Source organism: Nyctibius grandis, chromosome 13 (assembly GCF_013368605.1).
Source record: "Nyctibius grandis isolate bNycGra1 chromosome 13, bNycGra1.pri, whole genome shotgun sequence".
NCBI classification, from domain to species: domain Eukaryota; kingdom Metazoa; phylum Chordata; class Aves; order Nyctibiiformes; family Nyctibiidae; genus Nyctibius; species Nyctibius grandis.
In genome coordinates, this window is record NC_090670.1 from 495274 (window position 1) to 516477 (window position 21204).

The following is a 21204-nucleotide window of genomic DNA, read 5'->3' on the forward strand; positions in this document are numbered from 1 at the left end:
TACCGTCACCCAACAGCCACATCATCGCTGTGGTACGACGAAGTAAAGGACACGGTTGGAGGAGGGGGGGCAGCTAGACTAAAGGAATAATCAGCATAATTTATTTTAAAAAAGAAATAGGACTAGAGAAAAAAAACCCTAAAAATCTCTCTCCCTACTGAAGTTCAGGATGAAATCCTTGTGCAGCAGTTACTGGTGGGGTGTGGGCCTTCCCCTCGGGAGCTTGTACCCAGGGGGGTGGCAAGTGGTCAGCCAGACCAATGCATAGAAATAAAACGCAAAGCCACCCACTGGTGGGGTTCAGAGGAGAAAACCACAGAGCTGCTCGCAGGGAGGGTGAGAATCAAGCAATACACACTTAGGCTTAGACTAATTAGTCACGAGGCAGGCGTAAGCAGAGAGCTGTGTGAGGCTGCGGCTCCGTGGGAATCGGGCACAGCTGCATGTCAGCACACACCAGCCGTGTTAATAAACAACAACAATAGTAAAAGCAGCAGTAAACAGTAATAAAAAACAACAGTAAAAGCCTTTGAATACTCCGTAAGCACCAGGTGTCTGCGCGGGGAGCTGGCACGAGCCCGAGGCAGCCCATGGCCCCTCCGCTGCTGGCCGACATCCCGCAGCCCGAGCCTGCGGCAGGAGCACGGCCCCAGCACGGGACTCCAAAACGCCTGAATGTTTTCAGCACACGACGGGGGAAGGCTGGTCCCCACTGCTCCGGGGTCACTGCCTCGCTTTATCTCGCTCCTGCCCACCTCACTTAAACTGCAGGCTGCACCACGAACACACAAATGCGGTTTGAAGGGAGAGGTAAGAGAGTGGGCTGCAGAAAAAAGCCCAGAGAAGAGGGGCAAGATGTGCCTCGGAGGGGCCACAGGGACCGAACCCCACACTTGACATTCCTCACTGTGGAACACGACCCTCTCGGTCCCTCTCAAACACCACAAAACCAGCACACTCTAGCTGCACAGAATAATTAATTCTTACCAAAAAAGGCATTCAGCAACTTCTGCACTTGAATATTGCTGCCAACAGTCCGGTAGACGCCCTCCGTGGTAATCCCTGAGCAGGAGAAAGCCAGAGAGCGTCAGCCAAGGGTCTTCCCCAGCTGGGGGGGGTCCCAAAGCCCCGTCTGGTGGCACTCTGGACAAACACCAGTCCGGGCTGGGCGTTTCACAGAAGCCCAGAGGGTGACCCCCCACCCCCAGCCTGCTGCTGTCCTCCTGCTTTTAACAAAATGGGTGTGAACAGCCCGGTACCCAGCTAACCCCGCCTGTCCCCCAGCACACAGAGACTTCCAGAGCTGCTCTGCTTCCACCTAACGATGAGTTTTCTCAGAGCCAAAGACGAGAAAACAATGAATGAAAACAGCATGAAGGTGGGAGTTCAGTCCTAACGGGATCCGGTGTACCGACAGCCCAGACCGCGCAGGATTGCTGCTCCTCCGACGCGTTCCTCAGCCAACAACACGAGCCTTTGCCTTTTCACTAACAGTGTGATGCCGCAGCAAACACAACAGGGGTTTTGTGCTTTGGAGGGTGTGCCGGGACGGCGGCTCCTCCCGACGCCGGGGCCAGCTCCTCACCTTTCGTCTCCACCGCGTTGATGCACTTCCGCACAAACTTGAAGCCGACCTCGTTCAGCTCCACTGTTTCAAACGAGAGAAGCAGGGTTAGTCTGCCCTGAGGAAGACCACGGGAAGGCCCCGCAGCCACAGGGCCCCAGCACACAGCCGGGGTCACATCGTGGACATCCCTCCACGAAAACACAAGCAATTAAATCCTGACAAGCAATTATCAGTTCCTTATGTTCTCCATTTTCCCTTGAATTTATTTTGAGCTACAGCATTACTCCCTACCCCCTTTCTGTCATTAATAATAAAAGTGTAAATCAGAGTCCCGGCACATGTGAATTTGTGTCTGATAAGGAGTCGATTAATCATTCCCAGCACACTGTAAAATCTGCAGTTAAAGCTCTTCCACATCATGGCCTATGGCTCCAGGGAACTAAAGGTCACCTCTATTTCTCTGTTCTAGTCTTTGCTAAGGGAAATGTGTCCTCAAAATCTCTCCCTGACCTTTTTTCCCCTCTGTTATTTTGGGGTTTAGAGGTGCAAACTGAACGCTGCATCCCGCTAGTTCTGGCCAAATAAAAACTGCACATTGAACTTTTACTGTTTGCAGCTCATTCTTATCTGGCCCCAGTATCAGACACTGCGAGAAAAAGAAAGAAGTTACGGCACCGCCAGGGCAGGAATACACAGCAGGAACCGAGGACGAGTGTGTCTGCAAGGAAAAACACTGCCCGACCCCCGGACAGCCCCGACAGCTCGGAGGAACAGCAGCAGGAGGGACTCACTTTCTTCCTGTTTCGTGATGGGACTGTGGTAGATCTGGAAAAGGGGAGGGAAAGGAGGAGGAAGAAACAAAAACATAACGGAACGGGATTTGGTATTTACTTTTGAAAGACAATGCAGCACCCCACAAACCAGCCAGGCTGTGCTCAGAGCGAAGGGAGGGGACACCAGCAGGCACAGGGAGGTGGCAAACACTGGGCCAGGGTGGCAGCTTCCACGGGCCAGGGTGGCAGCTCCCACGGGCCAGGGTGGCAGCTCCCACGGGCCAGGCTTCACAAATGCTGCCCAGAGTAGGGACAGACAAAAAAATCACATCCCGCAGGCTGGACAGCGAGTTGTGAGCCACGCAGACACAGAGCGTCCCAGCCCCAGGAAGGCCACCGTCCTTGGGCAGACTGGCACAACTAGGGAACGTGCCAGAGCTTTAAAGGGGGAAACCCAAAACCCTCGTTGCAGGCTGAGTCGCCAGCAGAGCAGCACAAAACCCCATTCCGGTGATGCCCCAGCCACGAGCCAGCAGCAGCAGCGAGGTGGCAGCTGTAAGAGGCAGTGGCTGTGTCACCGCCTGTCCCCGGGACCCGCCGGCAGAGGACACTGCTCGGCAGCTCCTCCAGCACTCACCGGCTCCTTCCCGTCCATCGCTTCCATCCACAGCCTTCGGTTGGCTTCCGAGAGCGCCTGCAGCGTGATGGTCCCAGACCTGTGCAGGGTTCACCCAGGGAAAATGAAGCAAAAGGGTTTTTTAATAAACGGCAGCGCATGATTTCATCGAGGTTCACAGGGTGTCTCTGGTTGGGGCCACGTGAGTACCAAGCATCTCACCTTTCATTGGTTTCAATGTCAAAACAAAACCTTTTGTCTATAGAGTCCGTCTTTCTCCTCACACAGGATTTGAGCGTCAGGTCTAAGGTGCCCTAGGAGAGAAAATGAAAGCTGAGGTTAGAGGGCAGAAACACGGGACCCTGTGGCTGAGTCTGCACACCTGGGACGTGCCCATCACCCCGACCACCACCACCGCTGCGGCTGCAAGACCCCTGACAGCACAGATGGAGCCGATCCGGGACGGTCACGTCCAGCTTACATGCCATGACAATCATCTCCTGGCTGTGTTTTGTGTGCGTGTGCTGGTTGTTCGGGGTTTTTACGAGCACTCCTTGTACCCGTGGCATTCGAAGCTGTGTGGCCAGCTGTGACCAGACTGCACGAGTCTGGGATGGGGACTCTGCATTTTTACAAGCCCCTGCCCTGCACTCATTGGCCTCACCAGACATGTTTACGGCAGAGATGACAACAGATCTCTCCAGTCAATGTTTTGGACATTTCTTCGCCAAGGTCTCTGCCAAGGGCTTCCAAAAAATACATTTTATTTTATTGCTGCAGTGTGGTGAGGGCTGCCAAAGAACAGCCCATGAGCTCACGAGCTGGAGAGCAGCACGCCTGGCTGGGAAGGCCCCGGGGGACGTCGCTCCGTGGCAGAGGAGGGCGGGTGGACTCAGCTGGACGCACTCGCTGTACTCGTCATCCACGCCTGCACCCTACCCCTGCTCTGTCCCGCCAAGGAACCGCAGGGAACTCCCAGCACATCGCTCGGGGTAAACACCAAAGCATTCTGTGAAAGAAGCTCGCACAGTTGAGAGCTCAGCCGCTGCCCTCTCCTCCTCCCCTAACACCAGTAACCGGTTTTGAGACCAGAAATCAAAACCACAGACCTGTGACCGTGCAAACACGCCGAGGCAAACACTGCTCTTGGAAGCACTCATCCCAAACCTCGAGTAACCCAAGTACTTGCAATCACTGCCAGTGGGCTACGTGCAAACCCGGCTGCGGGTTCACCGCCCATTTGCATGGATAAATGTCAAAATCAGCTTGTCCAGCAAGGCAGAAATTTCACACCAGACCCAACTCGCACATCACCACTGCCCCAGTAACACCCGCGTTGCACAAGCCCACGTCTCCGCTGCCAAACCCTGCAGGGCTCCGGGTCATTTGGGAGCGGGAGGTGAAACTTCTCCTCACAGAGGTGCTTCTTCCAGGTCACACCAACCCACCCCCTGCGCAGCCAGGCAGGGAGGGGACACGAAGGCCACTCTACAGCCGCAGCGCCGGGACCAGCCCGCTGTCAGCACGGCTCAGGGACTGGCACAGCCAGATCCCTGGTCCCGACAGCGGGGCTGGCTCCTGCTGCCCCGGACGGGGCACCTCTACGGCTGTTTGCCCATGGGAAGGGATGACGGTTGGGTCAGTGTTTGCAGACACCCCTCCAAGGAACCAACTCACTTGCTTAGCTCCAGGCTTCTGGTCCATGGGCGTCATCCGTAGGGTTTTTGCCTCTTTCTCGTACTGGCAATAATACTTCACCCAGGAGATGCCCAGCGCCCCTGCAGAGACACAGGGAAGCTGGAGTCAGGGATGGTGCCCGAGCTGGACGCAGCTGGCAGGGCACAGCCGGTGTCCCCCCCGTCTCCGCGCCTCTCTGGGGACCTGGCCCCATGGGGACACCATCCTCGCCAGCATCCCTGCTGGCCAGAGCCACGGGGAGCAGGAGGAGCGAGAGCAGGAGAGCAGCAGAGCAGGAGAGGCGCGGGGCGGCAGCCGCCTCCAGTGCCCCCCCAGACTGCTGCTGGTGAAAGGGCGTTTGTGGGACTCTGGCCCCGAGCCACGCTGGTTTGGCCAAGGCCAGCCAAGACCCACACGGGCAGGATCCTACGTGTCCTGAATGCTTGTTTCACACAGACACCGCTATTTTTCCCTGTTGAAAACTTGGCAGTAAAGACAACAGCATCTTTAAAACACTCTGAAGTTCCTATTTATATCACACTAGATTTATTGTCACTCTTCTTTGTTGTTTTACCTGAACTCCTTTATATGAAACACTTGACCTGATATTTTTTCTGTTTTTTTTTTTGTTTAAGTTGCAGTTGTCAGGAGGAACAACTCTTCATACTAGATTTATAGGGGAAACACAGAGGCAGCAAACAGTCACTGGCATGCAGGAACATGCAACATTTGTTTGTGGTCTACAATTGCTGCCTATGTGTTTTCTTTTAAAATCAGGATAAATATACATACAAATATATGTATAAATACATCTGTATATATAATCCAAAAATTAACTGCTTGTGAAGTCTGTAGACTCAGAGGCCACAGCTCTGCACACAGGCTTTTGTCCCCCGAGTGTTCACGCTCGCTTGGCCATGGAAAGCTACGAGCATTTGTAAAAGACTGAGTGAGGTTTGATCTGATTCTGCACAGAATCACAAGTTTTGCTCTGAGCAGCTGAAGTCTCACCGTCGGTTAACACCTCAGCTGTGCTCAGGTGCTCTTGGAGACGCTGCGAGGGGGCAGCTGGGCAGGACACCAGATTTGCGCTGACGAAACGCAGCCAAGGTGCAATCTGCCAGAGCTCCCGTCTCTGCAGCGCTACGACGGAGTAATAAATCTCATGTAATTTAGGAGCAATTAGCTCCTTGCTTACACGGCTCATGCAACCCGGAGAACGCTCCGTGCCACCGCTGAGGAAGCTGGCAGCTGGAGCCCTGGGCCCAGCGGGGCTATGGGCAGGGCAGCCCGGGCTCACGCGCTCTCTAACGCATTTAGGTGCACACAAAAGCCGTTACATTTCTCCTGCGTGTACAGGTAGCCCTCGATGGTCGGCTGCCCGGGCAGCTTGCACGTCAGGGGGGCTTCCTTCATCCTCTTCTTCAGGTCTTCCAGCTCCTCCCGCGTGCTGGAAAAATGATTCCTCGTCTGGTAAGAGAAAACAAAAAGCACATCTGAACGTGAGCACAGGGCGAGGTTCAGGGCACAGGTGCTTTGCCCCATGAGTATTCTCAGCCAGCAGAGCAGCTTACCCAAGCACACGCAGTAAGCCAATACCATTAACACCAAGATTAGAGGCCTTTGAAGAAGACACGTACAATTTCAGCTCCATGAAATTTGAAGAAATTCTCAGGCTTGTTTATGCACAAGGTGAAGAGATACAATTGCAACAGCCCCTTCTACATAGGACCTTTTATTTTGGAAAAGCACTATAATAGCACCTGCAGACACTTGTGCAGGACAGGAGAAAATAGGTGTGAACTGAGAAGGAAATAACTCTATCTGCACCTCCCACAATGCAAACATGGACAGGCTGTTTTGCAAGGAAAAGCCTTGCCCCGTTTAAATACGGATGAGAATAAAAGTCACACGCAAAAATACTTCAGCTGGGCAGGAACTTACATTCTGCAGGCTGAGCTGGAGCTGCTGTTTATAGGGGAGGAAATCCTGCGTGAGCTCCACTGTCAGGTTGTTGTAAGTAAAGAGGCTGTGGAGAAAAGCCAGCACCTGCCAAGGAGAGAGAGGAGACAGATTAAACTCCTCTTCTGTGTTTATAATCAGGAGAAAGATGGACAGGAAACAGGAGTTTCAGAAATTACATATACAAATTTTTTTTTCTTACACTGTTGGAGTGATGCAAGTTTTAGTGTGACTTACCCACCACAACGTCCCTAAAGCCCAGGTCTACCACCCACACATCTGTCTTAACAAAACACACCCGAAATGAAAGACCCTGCTGGAAGAACACGAGATCTGCAGGTCGCTTGTCCACGAGACCAACACGATCCTATGCCCAGCCATGCCTGGTGCCAGGGCAGTGCCCCCCACCCAGGGCAGGGTCCTTGTACAAAGCCACGAGCTGGTACCTCTGCAGCCCATGCTGTGACAGGTAAGCGGAGCAGATAACAACTCCAACAGTTCATCACAAGACCTCTAGCTACCTACAGCGGCCAGCCTGTTCCTCAGGACCAACTTACAGACAGGAGAAACAACCCTGTGGCTTCACGGGGCTCCAGCAAACGCCACTAAGGCTGTTAAGCTGCAGCAATCCAAGTGTGCAGGGTTAACTCCTGCCCCATCACAAGACTCCCCAGGAGCGAATCCAGCCTGGTAACTCATCCCTTCCTGCGACTGCCAGCCAGTCAGCATATCTGAGCATCAAACAACGAGGCCTCAAAGAAAAGGAAGCTCCTACCGGTTCGACGATACTGAATTTCTTGCTTTCTTGTACTTCCTGGATCTGGTACACATACTCGAGGGAGGACTCAAAGAAATTGTGTCTCTCTTTGTCAACCTGAAGGTCAGCCTGGAAGAAAGAGGGAGAGGTGAAAAAAGAAAATACACCACATCTAGCTTGACAATATTTGACCAGCATCTGTCAGCCCACAAATACTTCTGTCCTCACTTAAGAAAAAGACTACCAAAGGTGTCCAGCCCAGGCTTTGAACAGAAGACTGGAACACTGGCCATTCTTCTCAGGTCTGCCCTTTTCTGGCTCCCTTTCATTTATGGACCCAGAACCTCACCCCACTCTGCAAGGACAAGGCTTTCCCGAAGCACATTTGTTACTTTAGCACAAGCTCCTTCTCCACCCACAGCCCTGCACTGGTGAGGACAAGGCCACGGCCACGATCCTCTTGCCTGACTCCAGCTGAGACCCAAACCCAGCAATTCCAGAGCTGCTGCACCAGGCAGGACAACGTGATGTGCCGTGTTACCACAGCTGACACAAATTTTGCCTTGCCAAGATGCTGTAGGTTGATCTGACAACTGGTTTGACAGGTCTGATTTGATCCAGCCCCTCTGACGTGGGCAGGAGTAGCTGGGGCTTTCCCTTCTTGTTGCAACATGTTTGGCAGCGGCATCAGCTGGAAGGGGCACCCCCTCCTCTGCCTGCTGCCCCAAGCACCCCTGCAAACACCAGGAGCTGGCAGGAAACTATGCCAGCAAAAATAATCATAACTGGTTATTTTTCAGCCCGATCAGCTCCCCAAGCCAGGCGAAAGGTGGCCAGTCCCCAGCTGTGCCAGTATAACTGGTCACTTCCCTGTCCCATAGGGTGAGAACAAGCAATGACAACGCCTAAAGCCACTACTACCATTCCACACACTAAGGGGAACTACGACCTCGATTTCCCCGGTCTCACCCAGAGAATCTAGGCTTTAGGTAGATTCAATTCTTATCAGTATCAACTGGCTACTGAAAGGGATGATTTCCCCCTCTTTTTCAAGATCTAGAGCAGCTGGTGGTGTTGCTTCTGCACCTGACTGAAGAAGACTCCATACACACCTCCTGTAACTGGGATTCCTTCTTTTTGGAGGACAAGTGCAAATGGCGATCCAGCATAGAATAAAACTTCTCACCATCCTTCTCAAACTTCTTCTTTCTTTCCTGTAGACGCAAGAGTCGAAGCAGAACCAGTTATTGGCATTTTCCAGATAAGAACATGCAACAACGCCCAGATCTTTTGTGCAATTCAGTATTCCCATGGAAAAATCCTGGTCGCCCAACCAGAACAGGAGGCCACCTCCCACCTGCTTGGCTCTCACAGGACATCGCTGGCACTGGATTTAGTTACGCCTCAAGACCAAGCTCTGGCAACCCTTCGTGGCAGAGGTGCTTTAATCAGCTTTGTGGCAAAAGCCCCACCGATGAGGGACTGTTCCCGTCTCAATCTCTTCAATATCAAGTAAACTTGAGACATACTGATACATCAAAGAACTGTTCACCACTTGCTAACGTGCTGTTCACGTGGTTCAGAAACAACTGGGCAAATACTTCAATGTCAAAACCATGTCCAGGATAAGAAGAGATTTGTTAGGAGTTTGGCAATGTTCTGTTTTGAAGCTTTCATCATGTGCTTCTGCAAAGCATCAGAATGAAAGCAGAAGCCTGGGAGGGAGATAACGTGGGAGAGAAGTCATCGTCTTCACCAGCAGTGGTGGAAAGAGAGATCACAAACCTCGCAGCCAAAGCTTGCCCGAGTCAGACTGCGCAGTGCCCACCCCGAGCACAGCCCAGGGCATCGCTGCCCCGAACAAACATCGCTGTTTCACAACACACAGCGAGAGGACTTCACCTCCTGGAGGTCCCCTGCAGATGGCCTGGTTCCCCGTCACCTCCTGTACGGCTCAACCATGCCTGCCACAGGCACGCAAACACCAAGTGGGGACTGATTTGTTAAGACAAAAAGACTGTGTGAAGGAGCCACTACAACAACGAGCTGTTTGCACTGGCAGACCGGAAAGGGCAAATGTCTGGAGCGAGAGCAAATGGAGACATCTGAGAATGAAACGCAGAGAGAGGCAGGGAGGAGCTGAGCGGGGGACCTGGCCGTTTGCTCATGCCTTACCACGACTGTGAAACCACAGAGGACCGTGGCCATCAAGGAACAGCCACGAGCAGACGCCAGGCTGACAAGTGCCCCCGTCAGAGGGTCAGTGACTGCGCAGAGGCGGCTGTATTGCTAAAATAAGGATGTTCCAGCCAGGCAGCAGCCTCAACGCCAGGTCCAAGCAGCTGGGGGCTAGTGTGTACATACTACAGGGTATGTGCAGGATGCCCAAACCCTCTGTCTAGCTTTTGAAAGCTCAAGAAAGTGGAAAGCAGAGTTATGAAATCCCAACCTCCTGTGGAATTAATAGCACCTTCCAACAACCATCTCCTAACCGCCCTGGAATGCTGTTCTCTTGCCCCCATTCCCAAATTCATCACTATGCAAACACACCCCAATGCCACCCCGGAACAGAGCAGACTCTGCCAGCCCGCTGGGTATCAGTTATTTTCCTCATGAATTCAGCAGTGACTGCGCAGCGTGAAGCTGCGTTTCCTAAATAAAGACCTTTCTCTTTCTTCAGCCAGTTCTCCATGAAGTTTTGGTTCCCCATCCCACCTGCAGGGACCGTTCAGGCCGTGGACAGGGATGTCCTGCACGGCGGGATGCCCGGGGCTTCCCAGGCCGGCGCTTTGCCTCAGCACAGTTCGCCCCCCACAACTGCTTCCTCGGCAGCCCCTGCTCGGTGGCTCCAGCCGTGCTGCCTCCAGCAGGAGGAAGGTTGTTCTCTGGTGGGCACAGACACGGGGACGCTCGCAGGTTGTTTGCTGGAGCACACGGAGCTTGCGCAGCTCCCAGTTACCCACCGTGGGCAGCACCTCTCAGGGAAGGGCAGCGGCACTCGCATCCCTCGGCCCACCAGAGTCCTGCTTCTCTAGTCCTTGCACGCTGCTGTTGTGAAAGCACAATTACTATGGAAAAACACAGAGGCACCAGCTCGAGCATCCCTGCTTGTATTTAACCGACTGGAGCAGGGCAGGCTTGGACCAGCAAACCTTTTTAGCCCAGTAATTACACCTACTGCCCTACAGAGACCCTGTAATTACAAGACCCCTGAAGGGAAGCACATCTTCTGGTGTCACCCTCTGCAAGCTCAGGGATACGGTAACTCTGCGTTAGCAAATTCATGTCTCAGAATAAAGAGATCCATATCAGATCCAGAGGAGCAGAGAGTCCTCCGAGAGTGAAACCTAATTTAAGCAGCCCCGCAGCTGCAGAGCCGACGCCAGGAAGGACTGTCAAAACAAACCACCACCCTCGTGACTAACACCCCGATAAGCAAATCCAAACCTGGAGAAGCAGAAGCGTTTGCGAAGCAGCAATTATCATGTCTGCAAGGTCACACTTCTGGATTGTCTGTGCCACCAGATGCCATGCCTAACGCGGGCAGGCACCCGGGCTCGTTGTCATTCCTGTAACGAGGAGCCACCAAGCCCCAGGGCCGCAGAGAGCAGCAAACGCAGCTCGCGCCTCTCCTGCATCGCAGAGGATGGCTGCGCTGGCAGCGGGTCCTGAAATCCCCCGGGGACGGAAAGCTGCCTCCGAACCCCCCCAACAAGAGCCCAGCTGCCCCCTGAGGTGGCCTCTCAACACAGCACGGGACGGTGCCAGCCCCGCTGCGCAGGCAGCTGCAGGTGGGCGGCTGGAGGGGCAGCAGAGGGGGCTGCAGAGTGCTCCTGCTCCAGGCCCCCTGTCCTGCCTCTCGACACCCTGAGCAGCACACGTAGGGTGGCCCAGCCGTCCCCACCCTGGTGGGGTGGACACGAGGGATGGCAGCCACGCTCCAGCCCAGAGCAGGGACCAACCTCTCCTGCCCTCCGCCATCCGCTCTCCGGCACGGCAGAGCCCGCGGGCAGGGCGGGGGGACGCGCCTCTGGATATGGCAGCGTGGGAGCACGTGGCTCCCAGCGAGACGAGCACCTCGTCCCCAGGAGAGGCAGCGTCACTGGGGGTGGCCGTGGTGCCCGTGCAGATGGCCACAGGACCACAAGCCCATGGAGGGGACCACAAGCTGTGGGTGGCTGTGGTGTCTGTGCAGATGGCCACAGGACCACAAGCCCATGGCCACGGGGGAGACCACAAGCTGGGACCCACGCAGCAGCTCTGTCTCCAGCTCAGACGGGCAGCGCCCTGCACGAAGACACGGCCCGTCGGGCGGCAGAGCCTCATCTCTGCGTGGAAAAGACGGGTGAAAAGACAGAAAAAGCCTGAGGGAGCCATGGAAGAGCTTCTTCTGCAGCAGGAGCTCGGAGGCCAGACAGCAGCTCCTTCAGGGAGCGCCTCCTCCTCTGCCAGTGCCCGTGGGCAGGCAGGGGCACACGGCCGTGCTGGGGGTGCAGAGCACTGAGCTCTCCCCGGGGATCAGGAACGGTGGCCACGATGGACATGGGCGTGCCAAGCGTGGCTCGCTCCTGCAGAGCTGCTGCCAGGCGGAAGGAGTGCGGCGCAGAGCGGCGGTTTTGGCCACTGAAAGGGGGCTTGCCAATCATTCCCCACTCTGCCTACTTAACATGTAACTGAAAAGCAGAAGGATGAACTACAAATCCCTCCTGATTGTCAAGCCAAGGCTTCTAACAGCCTGTTGGCTGCTGAACAGAGCAAGCCAAGACAAAAAACAACACAGAAAACCACCCAGACTGAAGCACAATCTGGAAACATGAGCATAAATTAGTTCCTCATGAATATTCAGCAAAAGACAGCATTACCTTCCCATTAAGATGTGCCAAGTCCAAGAAGCCACCCAACTTCCATTTATTTGCTCATCGAGAGGAACCGCAGCAGTTCCACCCAAAGGCAGGGCGCCGCGCGGCAGCAGAGGGTGCTCCCCAAGGCTTCGCTCGCCCCAGGAGATGCTGCTTTAAGCAGGGACGAGCAGGAGGCCCGGGAACAGCACGAGCTGCCCAGGAGCTGCCCAGTCCAGCGGCCGACCCACCAGCGAGCTCTGCGAGCGCCGGGTCCTGCCCCGCACACCCGCTGCTGCTGCCGGGAGTGGGGCAAAGCCAGAGCCCCGCGGGGCTGCTCGGTTCAGCTTGAGTGAGAGATGGAGCAGCCGAGGACTGGGGAGGGGGGGCAAGTGGACTCGCCAGAACTCTCATTTTAACCATCAGCTGCTAATTAGGATGCTCTGAAACTCCCACCCTAGAAGAGGCGGTGAGCTGCAAGTGAGGAACCCAGCTCACACGGCTACTTCTCTCCTTAAAGAACAAACAAACCCCAGCACGACACGCGCTGCCTGCAGGGAGCCTCCACCTCCACACGCCTGCAGGGGCTGCGTGGAGGGTCAGCACCCAGCAGGGAGACGGGTGCGCAGCCGGTGCTGGGTGCTCCCCCCTGCCTGGCCCTGCCTGCCCGTCCCCATCCCTGCTGCCTCCTCAGAGCAAAGCTGCTGGGCAGAGCCTGGGAAACACGCAGGATGAAAGCCTGGACATACGAAATGAGTCCCTTCCTGCTGCATCTCCCACCCCAGCGTGCCCCATTTTCGTGAAGCCAACAATAATCCTGCTGAAACCACAGCAGAGCTGCTGCGCTCACGACACGGACGCCCAGCGAGGAGCACGAATGTGGATGTGGGCACCACCGCTCGACAAAGACCACAGCACGGAATGAATTCAAACCCCAGCTCAGCCTGGGGGAGCGGCAAGCTGGGGCTGGAGAGGAGCTGAAGGCAGGTTCTGCTTCGCTTCCAGCCTCCTCTGCCAAACGGCGGAGGGAAGAAATGGGAAAAAGAGAAACATATGGAAAAAAATACTTCATGCCTGAGTTTAACTAATTTTTATGATGTATCAGCAGTTAATACAAAAAAAGATAATTTCTAAAATGTAAAATGCTGTTGAGGGGTGTAGAAACAACACTTCTACAAAACCACACTCAGTTTAACCTGGTCTTTTTCCCTTACCCACTGCGTCCTCTCAAATGCTCCTTAGATCTCGCTCCCACAGAGATGAAAACAAGTAGAAGTTACTGTTCTCCCTTAATGCAATATTAGTAACAGAATTAACTAAGTGCTTTCAGGAATACATGTTATCTCCTGTGTAAGGACGTTTGGGAAAACACTGCGTTGGCTCAGCATCCCCGAGTGCAGCAAACCTTCCTCCCGCAGCTCACCATGAGTCCCAAGTCTTTCCCCTCTGACTTTTTTGCTTTGCTTTGTGTTCTCATTTTGTGTTTCTTTTTTTAAAAAAAGCCGTCTCCTTCCAAGTGGAACTGGAACGAAACTTGTTCTATTCAAACCCTCATAAACTTAATGGCTGCAGCAAGGCTCTTCAGGAGAGCGCCCCGAGCCCAGAACCGAGCTCGCCCACAGCGTGAGCTGGGAGCCAAGGGATGTGCTGGGAGGCTGCCGGCAGGGAGGGGGGGTCAGGCACCGTCACAGCGAGCCCCCGCGGCACAGGGGGTTGGCAGAGCCAATCAATGAGGTTGGCAGAGCCCTCTGGGATCATCGCGTCCAACCATTGCCCTGACACCACCATGGCAACTAGACCAGGGCACTAAGTGCCATGTCCAGGCTTTTCTTAAACCCCTCCAGAGATGGTGACTCCACCACCTCCCTGGGCAGCCCCTTCCAATGGCTAATGACCCTTGCTGAGAAGAAATGCTTCCTAATGTCCAACCTGAACCTCCCCTGGTGAAGCTTGAGGCTGTGTCCTCTTGTCCTAGCGCTGGTTGCCTGGGAGAAGAGGCCGACTCCCACTGCACTACAACCTCCCTTCAGGTAGTTGTAGACTGCACTAAGGTCACCCCTGAGCCTCCTCTTCTCCAGGCTAAACACCCCCAGCTCCCTCAGCCGTTCCTCGCAGGTCAGACCCTCCAGACCCTTCCCCAGCTTGGTCGCCCTCCTCTGGACTCGCTCCAACACCTCAACATCTTTCTTGAAGTGCGGGGCCACAACTGGACACAGGATTCAAGATGCGGCCTCACCAGTGCCAAGTACAGAGGGACGATCCCTTCCCCAGACCCGCTGGCTACACTAGTCCTGATAGAGGCCAGGATGCCATTGGCCTTCTTGGCCACCTGGGCACACTGCTGGCCCATGTTCAGCCGGCTGTCCATCAGTACCCCCAGGTCTCTTTCTAACCACTCTTCCCCCAGCCCGTAGCACTGCGGGGGGTTGGTGTGGCCCAAGTGTCAGACCCACATTTACCAACAAGCCACGGGAAGAGCAAGGATCCCACGGGCCCGTGGCTCGCAGGGGAAGGTGGCTGGAGGGGGGCGGCTGCGGCAGGTCCTAGTGGCACCCCGGGCGCTGCCCTGCGTGGGAACGCGCCGTCTGACCGAGGAGGCTCCATTCATCCCCGGGCAAACGGGTTAATGCAGACTCAGATGTCTTAGTCAGACCGACTGGCTGCTCTCCAGCCAGAGTCATCACAAAGACCCAATTCAGAGGCTCTTCCTATCTGGCTTCAGCATCTTGCAAAGAGGACAGAAAACATCTCACAGAAGGCGACTCTGCCAAAACATGGGAAACGAAGCAGCGGGCACAAATTCTGCGTGTCATGTGTCCGGTCTGCTCCCCAGCCTGGCCCCGGCCTCTCCCCCGGGGTAAATCAGGGAGGATCTCCACCACGGCGGGTGCAGAGCGCTCCCCTGCGACTCCTGCGCGGCTGCGGGGCCGCGGTAGAGCCCTTCTCACCGAGGGGCCCCCCACACCTTCGCAGTTCGTGCTCCTCGTAAGAAACAAAACCAAAGGCAAACCGCAAAGGCCTCCAAGCCGCCTGCACCCAGTCCCTGCCCTCTGCCACCGCTCCCACCTCCCTCTGAACAGCCTCCTGCCACGGCCGCTGCTGCCGCCTCCCCCCCGAGCCCCCTGTCCCGTCAGCAGGGACCCAGGAAGGGCTGGAAGCTGCCAGGAGAACCCGCATCAGCGCTCAGAGACACCCGGCTGCAGGGGCTACAGCACCAACCTCGCCGAGACGCGTGCCCACCAGCCTGGCACCGGCCAGTGTGGAGCAGGGGGCAGGTACGTGGCCTCCAGGTGGGAGGTGGCATGGCTCCGGGGGCAGGGCGCGCTCCGGGCTGCAGACCAAGCAATCCTTACACACCAGAAGGGCTAACCGAGAAGAAAACAGCCTGGAGGACACTTCAGTGCTGTCATCTTAACATTTGCAGACTGTTGCCCTCTTGACTTAAGGGTTCCATAAACACAGAGGGGAAAATAAGCTTGACCTTGTCCCCGTGACTCGTTCCCTGTGACTCTTCTAAACATGTGCTGGCCCTACTGTTAATGCACACAGGTCAAGCAGGAGGGAGCTGCCTCTCAGCCCTGGGCACGTCCACGTGCTGTAACACAGATGCCTGCTGCAAACCCGCCGGCGAGGAGGCGAGGAGGCTTTCCCCATGCAGGCGGCTTCGCCAGGACGAGACCGACGGCCCGGTGACCCCCGGCCACCACCCTCGCCACGCTCACGCTGCTGCGGCTGCTCAGAGGCGTCCTACGCACGCAGCAGCACAGGGGGATTCTGATGGGCAGGACGGGGATCAAGTATCGCTTCTCAAACCCTGCATTTATTAAACGTCAAAGCCTCCAGATGGGCTGGGCTGAATCCAAGCCCCAAGTGTTCTCCAAAACATCTCCATTTCTGAGCTGGTTCAGAGCCAGCCCCATTTCAAGCTGCCGCCGAGTAACGTGGAACCTGGACTTCTTGATACCAGACAAGGGAAAAATAATCTTTTCTGCTCAACATGTGCAGGATTCGCTTTTTATAGTCTGTCTCTTTAAAAGTTTGGTCCATCTGAAAGACTCATTAGATGCTTTATTTAAATATTTCATAACAAAAGCCGTATGACTATAATCAAGCTCTGAGTGCCGGCCTCTGCTGCTCTCTCTCCCTCCCACTCTAACACACACTTATCCCAAGAAAGTGTTTTATTCTCAACAGCACTGAATGAACAAAGGGGAGAGGAGAGAGAGCAGCAAGGAGTATCTCCTGATCACCGGTCGAAACAAGCACTCCTTGCTCAGGACGGAGCCAGTGCTGGAATCAGGCCAGAAGAGAACCCAAAGAATTCAGGAAAAGGTTTTTTGGAGCCTCTTATGATTGAAAAATCAGACTAAAAGTCACAGCACGGACTCTCTCGTGCCAGCAGCCGAAAGCCAGCATTAAACAGTTTCTGAAAGCACGAAGTCGATAAGTAGGACAACAATTGTCTACTTTTTAAAAACAACAATGACAAGAGAAAAAACGGGATTCAAACACAGTAATAGAAAACGAATCTGCTCAAATTCGAAACAAACAAACAAGCCTTACCTTGGTGAACCCTATTTGCTCCTTCCGGAAGTTTTCCAGAGGTTTGATCAGCAAATCACTAGCGTTCTGCACCTGCAGCGCAAAGAAACACGCAGCTTAATTAGAGGACACAGATTAATCTTCTCCTACATAGAGGCTGAACAGGGCTAGAAGACAAGAACTCTTAGATTTCGATGTCTCTGACCACAAGCTTGTTCTCTGTCTGTAGGTGAAGTCACTTGCCCCACCCAGACCCACTTTTCCCCCTGTAACACCCCTTGTCGTTAATGCAAAGCCATGACGGGTGAGATCCCAGTGGCCCGCAACCTCACCCCAGTCTGTACCACTGGCTCCAGCTCCTCCCTGGCACTGGGACACGACCTGCTGTCCCTTCCCATCCCTGCTTCTGCTGCGACAGGCTTGCTCTCGAGCCCCAGAGAGGGCAGAGGGGAAGAGAAGGGGAAGGGGATACAACACTGCCAGGTAATTTAAAGCTGATCAACATGGTGAGGGTGTGAAACCTGTACCTGGGATGTATTTAACAGAGAGATATCCTCCTGCTCTCCTCCAGCCTCTCCTCCCGCTCCCTGCCTGCCTGCGGACCCGCAGAGGGGACCGCGGCGTCCCGCCGGCGCAGCCAGCCCCGGCCCAGCCAGCCTGGCACGAGCTCCCACCGCTGCACGAGGCAGAGGGAAGCAGGGCCAAGCAGCACATTCCTGGCACGCTGTAAAAGCTCTCCACCGAGCCTAACCTTCGTGTTTTTCCTGGAATTAGGAGTGAAACGGGAAGCCAACACTGGCCCTGGAGAGGCAGAGGGCACAACGCAGCGGGAGATCGGAGGCAGCGCATCGCTGCTGGGGCACAGGGGACCTGTGTGCTTGCACCCGGCAAAAACCAAGCTAAAAATACATCTCGTTTCTTATTCTTTAATACTTTGTATCAGCACAAAACCAGCTTGTTACCAGCTCACACACGCCTGGCTCTGCAGAGCAAACCTGCCGCAGACGGCAGGTCCTGGGGCTCACCACTGCCTGGCACGCAGGAGAGGGGCTGGACTCTGCGTGGGACGAGCTCTCCCCCTCCCTCCCAGCACCTCACCACCCACGGCCACGGCACCGCGGACCAGACGTGGGACAAAGCCCAACGCTCCTGCTGCTCCCAGTTTCCCTCTGACGCCAAGCTTCACACCAAGGTGCGTGGTGCTGTCTGGCCACGACTTAGCACTTAAACATTGCGACGAGGCAGTAATTACACGGGCACGGTTCTGATCACCTTACCATCATGGACCTCTCCAGCTCGACCTCCTGGAGCAGCTCCGCGAACTCCTTAAAGGACTCGGCTGTAATGAAAAGAAGAGGCCGGTCAGCAGAGCTGGGACGTGGCACCGGAGCACGGGGCACACGCTGATGTCCCCGAAGCCAGCTGCACCCCAGCATCGCTGTCTAAAGGCTTGCCAAGAACTGGAGAAGAGGTGGTCCCTTTTGGGAGAAACCGAGTGAGGCAAAGCCATCGGTAAAGGCTGGCCAGGACAGGGGGGGTTTATGTACGCACTGGCGAGGAGGGCCTCCAGCCCGGAGCAACGAGGGAGACAGCGCCCTGGGAAGGGAAGACGACGTTAATTAGCTTCATTAGGAGTGTAACGGAATGGGCCTGGCACCTCTGCCGAGCCGGGAAGGGCTGGAGGTGCTTTCCAGGACCAAGACAAGTCTGTAAAATGGAAATATCCCAGAACAACACAGATCATGTCCAGCGACAAGAAGCACAAAGCCCGTGTACCTACGAAGGAAAGGCAGCGGGTGTAGAAATGGCCGCAGAAGTTGACACCACTCCCCAAAATGTTAAAAATTAAACAAAAAGATCTCATTGATCAGCACGTTTCTTGGAGTCCAACTACAACAAAAATAACGTGAGACCCTTCCTTTAATGAACTGAAACAACAAGGTTTGTTTAGCCTGGGGAAAAAAGAGGCCAGGTAGGAGTAGCTGACTCTCCCTACAGCAACGGGGTTACCACCAAGAGGGAACACTCGGCCCTTCTCTCTGCCCACTGCAGGAGAACATGGGAAGGGGATGAATTTGTAGCAGGTGAGAAAACCTCTCCCTCCAGAAGAGCACTGAAACGAGGAGCGCTGCGAAAGCCTCGATGCTCCGGGAGGCTGCACGACAAGGCTGGGCAAACACCTGCCTGTGCGTATCGCGTGGCTGCGGGCTGAGCGCCTGCGGGGAGCAGCCCCATCGCCCCAGAGTTCCTGGGAACCAGCTGGGAGAGGCTCCCCGGGGCCACTCACCGCCCGGCCGTGGGAGCAGTGCTGGGTGTGAAGCACAGGATGGCTTCGCCAAACCTGCCGCGGTTCTTGTGCCTGCAGTTCAGACAGCGCTCGCTGCAAAGCACGCGGAGGCACTCGGCCGCTGCTGAGGAATTTAAACACTGTCTGAGAATGCACCAAAGCCCCTCAGAAGCACCTGGCTGACCCCAGAGCTCTTGAGCAGGGCGGCACCCAGGGCTCCAGCGTGCCTGGCTCGGCAGGGGGAACACACGGAGGAACAAGCCAGACGTACAGCGAGGCCTGTACAGCAACAGCTCACCCCTCAGATACGGGGAGAGGACACGTTTGTGCTCTGTCTGCAAGGTGAGGGCCCTCTCCCCTCATCCACAGGCGCCACCTTAGGAGAAGTACCCGACCTTCTGCTAAAAACCAGCCGTAACGCTGCTGCACAGCAAGTCCGAGCTCCCAGTGCTGGAGGATTCACTCTGCAGTTGCTGAGACCGACACAAAAGGGAAAACCACAGCCTCGTGACACGGTCCCTCAGCTGGCATCATCAAAACACAACCTTCTTGATGAGTCAGTAACTTCTGAGCTCTCTTCCAGAGCGAGGGCTTCAGAGCCTGGCACATGCGAACTCCTCCTCGTTTGTTACGCAGGGACGACACGCTGCCTTTCGCCGTGGTTCCCCAGGACGATGGGAAACCTGAAGCGTGCAGGCACACCAGGAGCCTGAGCCAGGAGAGGAATTATCGTGGGGAGAAAGGGAATCCAGCCCTGAACTTACAGGGAAAATGTCAGTGCCTAAAATCTTGGGTGTTTTTTCCTCTTGCTCTACAGGAAGAGCCCAAACACACGTTTCCTGGCTGCAGTCGCAGAGCAACCTGCTGAATTTGTCCTTGCACAAACACGGGGCTCAGGCTGCACCCTGCTGCCAGCCCAGCACCGGCGTGGACCCGCCTGGGGGGACGCTGGCAAAGCCCTGCGAGCAGAGCGGGGAGGCTGCCTGCGGCCGCTGCCTGCCCAGCCCTGGGAGCTGCCCGGAGCACCCGAGCTGGAGCCACCAGGAGCATGCCAGAACATCAGCTGCTTGAACCAGAGGAGCGCAGGCTGCCCTGCCTGGAGGGGGGAACACGCCGTCTGATTTCACTGCTCCGTCCGTCTCTGAAGGAGCTGCTGACGGGGGTCCCGTGCGGGTGACCGGTGGAGGGATGGCATCTATAATGATTAACGTCCCCAGGACAAAGTGCTGCTCCCGACAGCCAGCACCAGCCCCGTGTCCGTGTCCTGACTCACACCGCAGTGCTCAAAGCCCCCGAGCAGGGTGTCAGCCTGCTCTCTGCCTCCACAAGCAGACAGACGTGCGCCATTAGTGCTATTTACAGATCAAACACGTTCCCTGCAGCACGGTAAGAAGCGCCTGGGAATGTTTTGCTTCATTCCCGTATCCTGCACATCAAACGAGCTCCTGCGCTCCCACGCAGATCCCTGGCACCCCTGCAGGAGGTGGAAGCTGCTACGGAGATGCCAACGCCCTGCTGCTGCTTCGGGAACGAGGGCGCCTGGCGAAGCGGCTCAGCCCGGCAGGCAGTACGGGGTTTGGCGTAGGAGGAGGAACACAGCACAGGCTTCTTCACGGGGGAAACCAGGGACCTCTTCTTGAGAAAGCAAACCAATCCCTTCTAGCTGAGAGGAGGGATGCTCCATCCCTTGGGCGGCTGTTTGCTTCAGATCCCGCTGCTCCCAGGAGGGGCATTTACAAGGCAGCATTTTCCCCTCCCTTATTCAGATGCGTTTGGAAATTCTGCACCTCTATGGCCATTAGATTTGGATGCTGACTCATTTCCAGCGGGTTCACCTAGAGACTTTCCAAAAAGGAAATCAGATTCTGAAGGGCGAGCTGCAATCTGCTTTAAATTGCTTTAAATAAAACAACCAAAAGAACAGGCCTTACTTCCTTCCCCTTTCAGCGACAGCCCAGAGACCTGACATCAGCAATGTCACGCTTGCAGCCGCTCAACAACAGCCTGAAAAAAGCTCTTCGGGTTTTTTTATTCTTTTTTCCTACGCTGAGCCCTGAGGAGCAGCCTGGCTACCTGCCACGGGCAGCCCCCTCCCCTCAGCCCAGGCAGGCACCCCCAGGGTTTTGTCCTGTGGGCCAGGGTCAGACCCTGGGGGGCTGGAGGATCTCCTGCCATCCCTCCTGCC

The 21204-nt window shown here is 55.5% G+C and overlaps 1 protein-coding gene across 4 annotated transcripts in view; it reads right to left on the reverse strand.

The window, feature by feature from the left end:
* OPHN1 (oligophrenin 1) overlaps positions 1-21204 on the reverse strand; it is a 52655-nt gene that overhangs the window by 13348 nt on the left and 18103 nt on the right. For all 4 annotated transcript variants that reach the window (XR_011049154.1, XR_011049155.1, XR_011049153.1 and 1 more), the window contains exons 3-14: positions 18010-18071; positions 16754-16825; positions 8465-8566; positions 7371-7481; positions 6578-6682; positions 5974-6103; positions 4634-4734; positions 3179-3270; positions 2978-3056; positions 2359-2392; positions 1586-1648; positions 988-1062 (exon numbers count right to left, since the gene is read on the reverse strand). Coding sequence is in view for 1 of the 4 variants with exons in the window: in XM_068411847.1 (XP_068267948.1) it covers positions 988-1062; positions 1586-1648; positions 2359-2392; positions 2978-3056; positions 3179-3270; positions 4634-4734; positions 5974-6103; positions 6578-6682; positions 7371-7481; positions 8465-8566; positions 16754-16825; positions 18010-18071 (1026 nt within the window). In the remaining 3 variants the exon portion in view is untranslated. The remainder of the gene's footprint in view (positions 1-987; positions 1063-1585; positions 1649-2358; positions 2393-2977; positions 3057-3178; positions 3271-4633; positions 4735-5973; positions 6104-6577; positions 6683-7370; positions 7482-8464; positions 8567-16753; positions 16826-18009; positions 18072-21204) is intronic.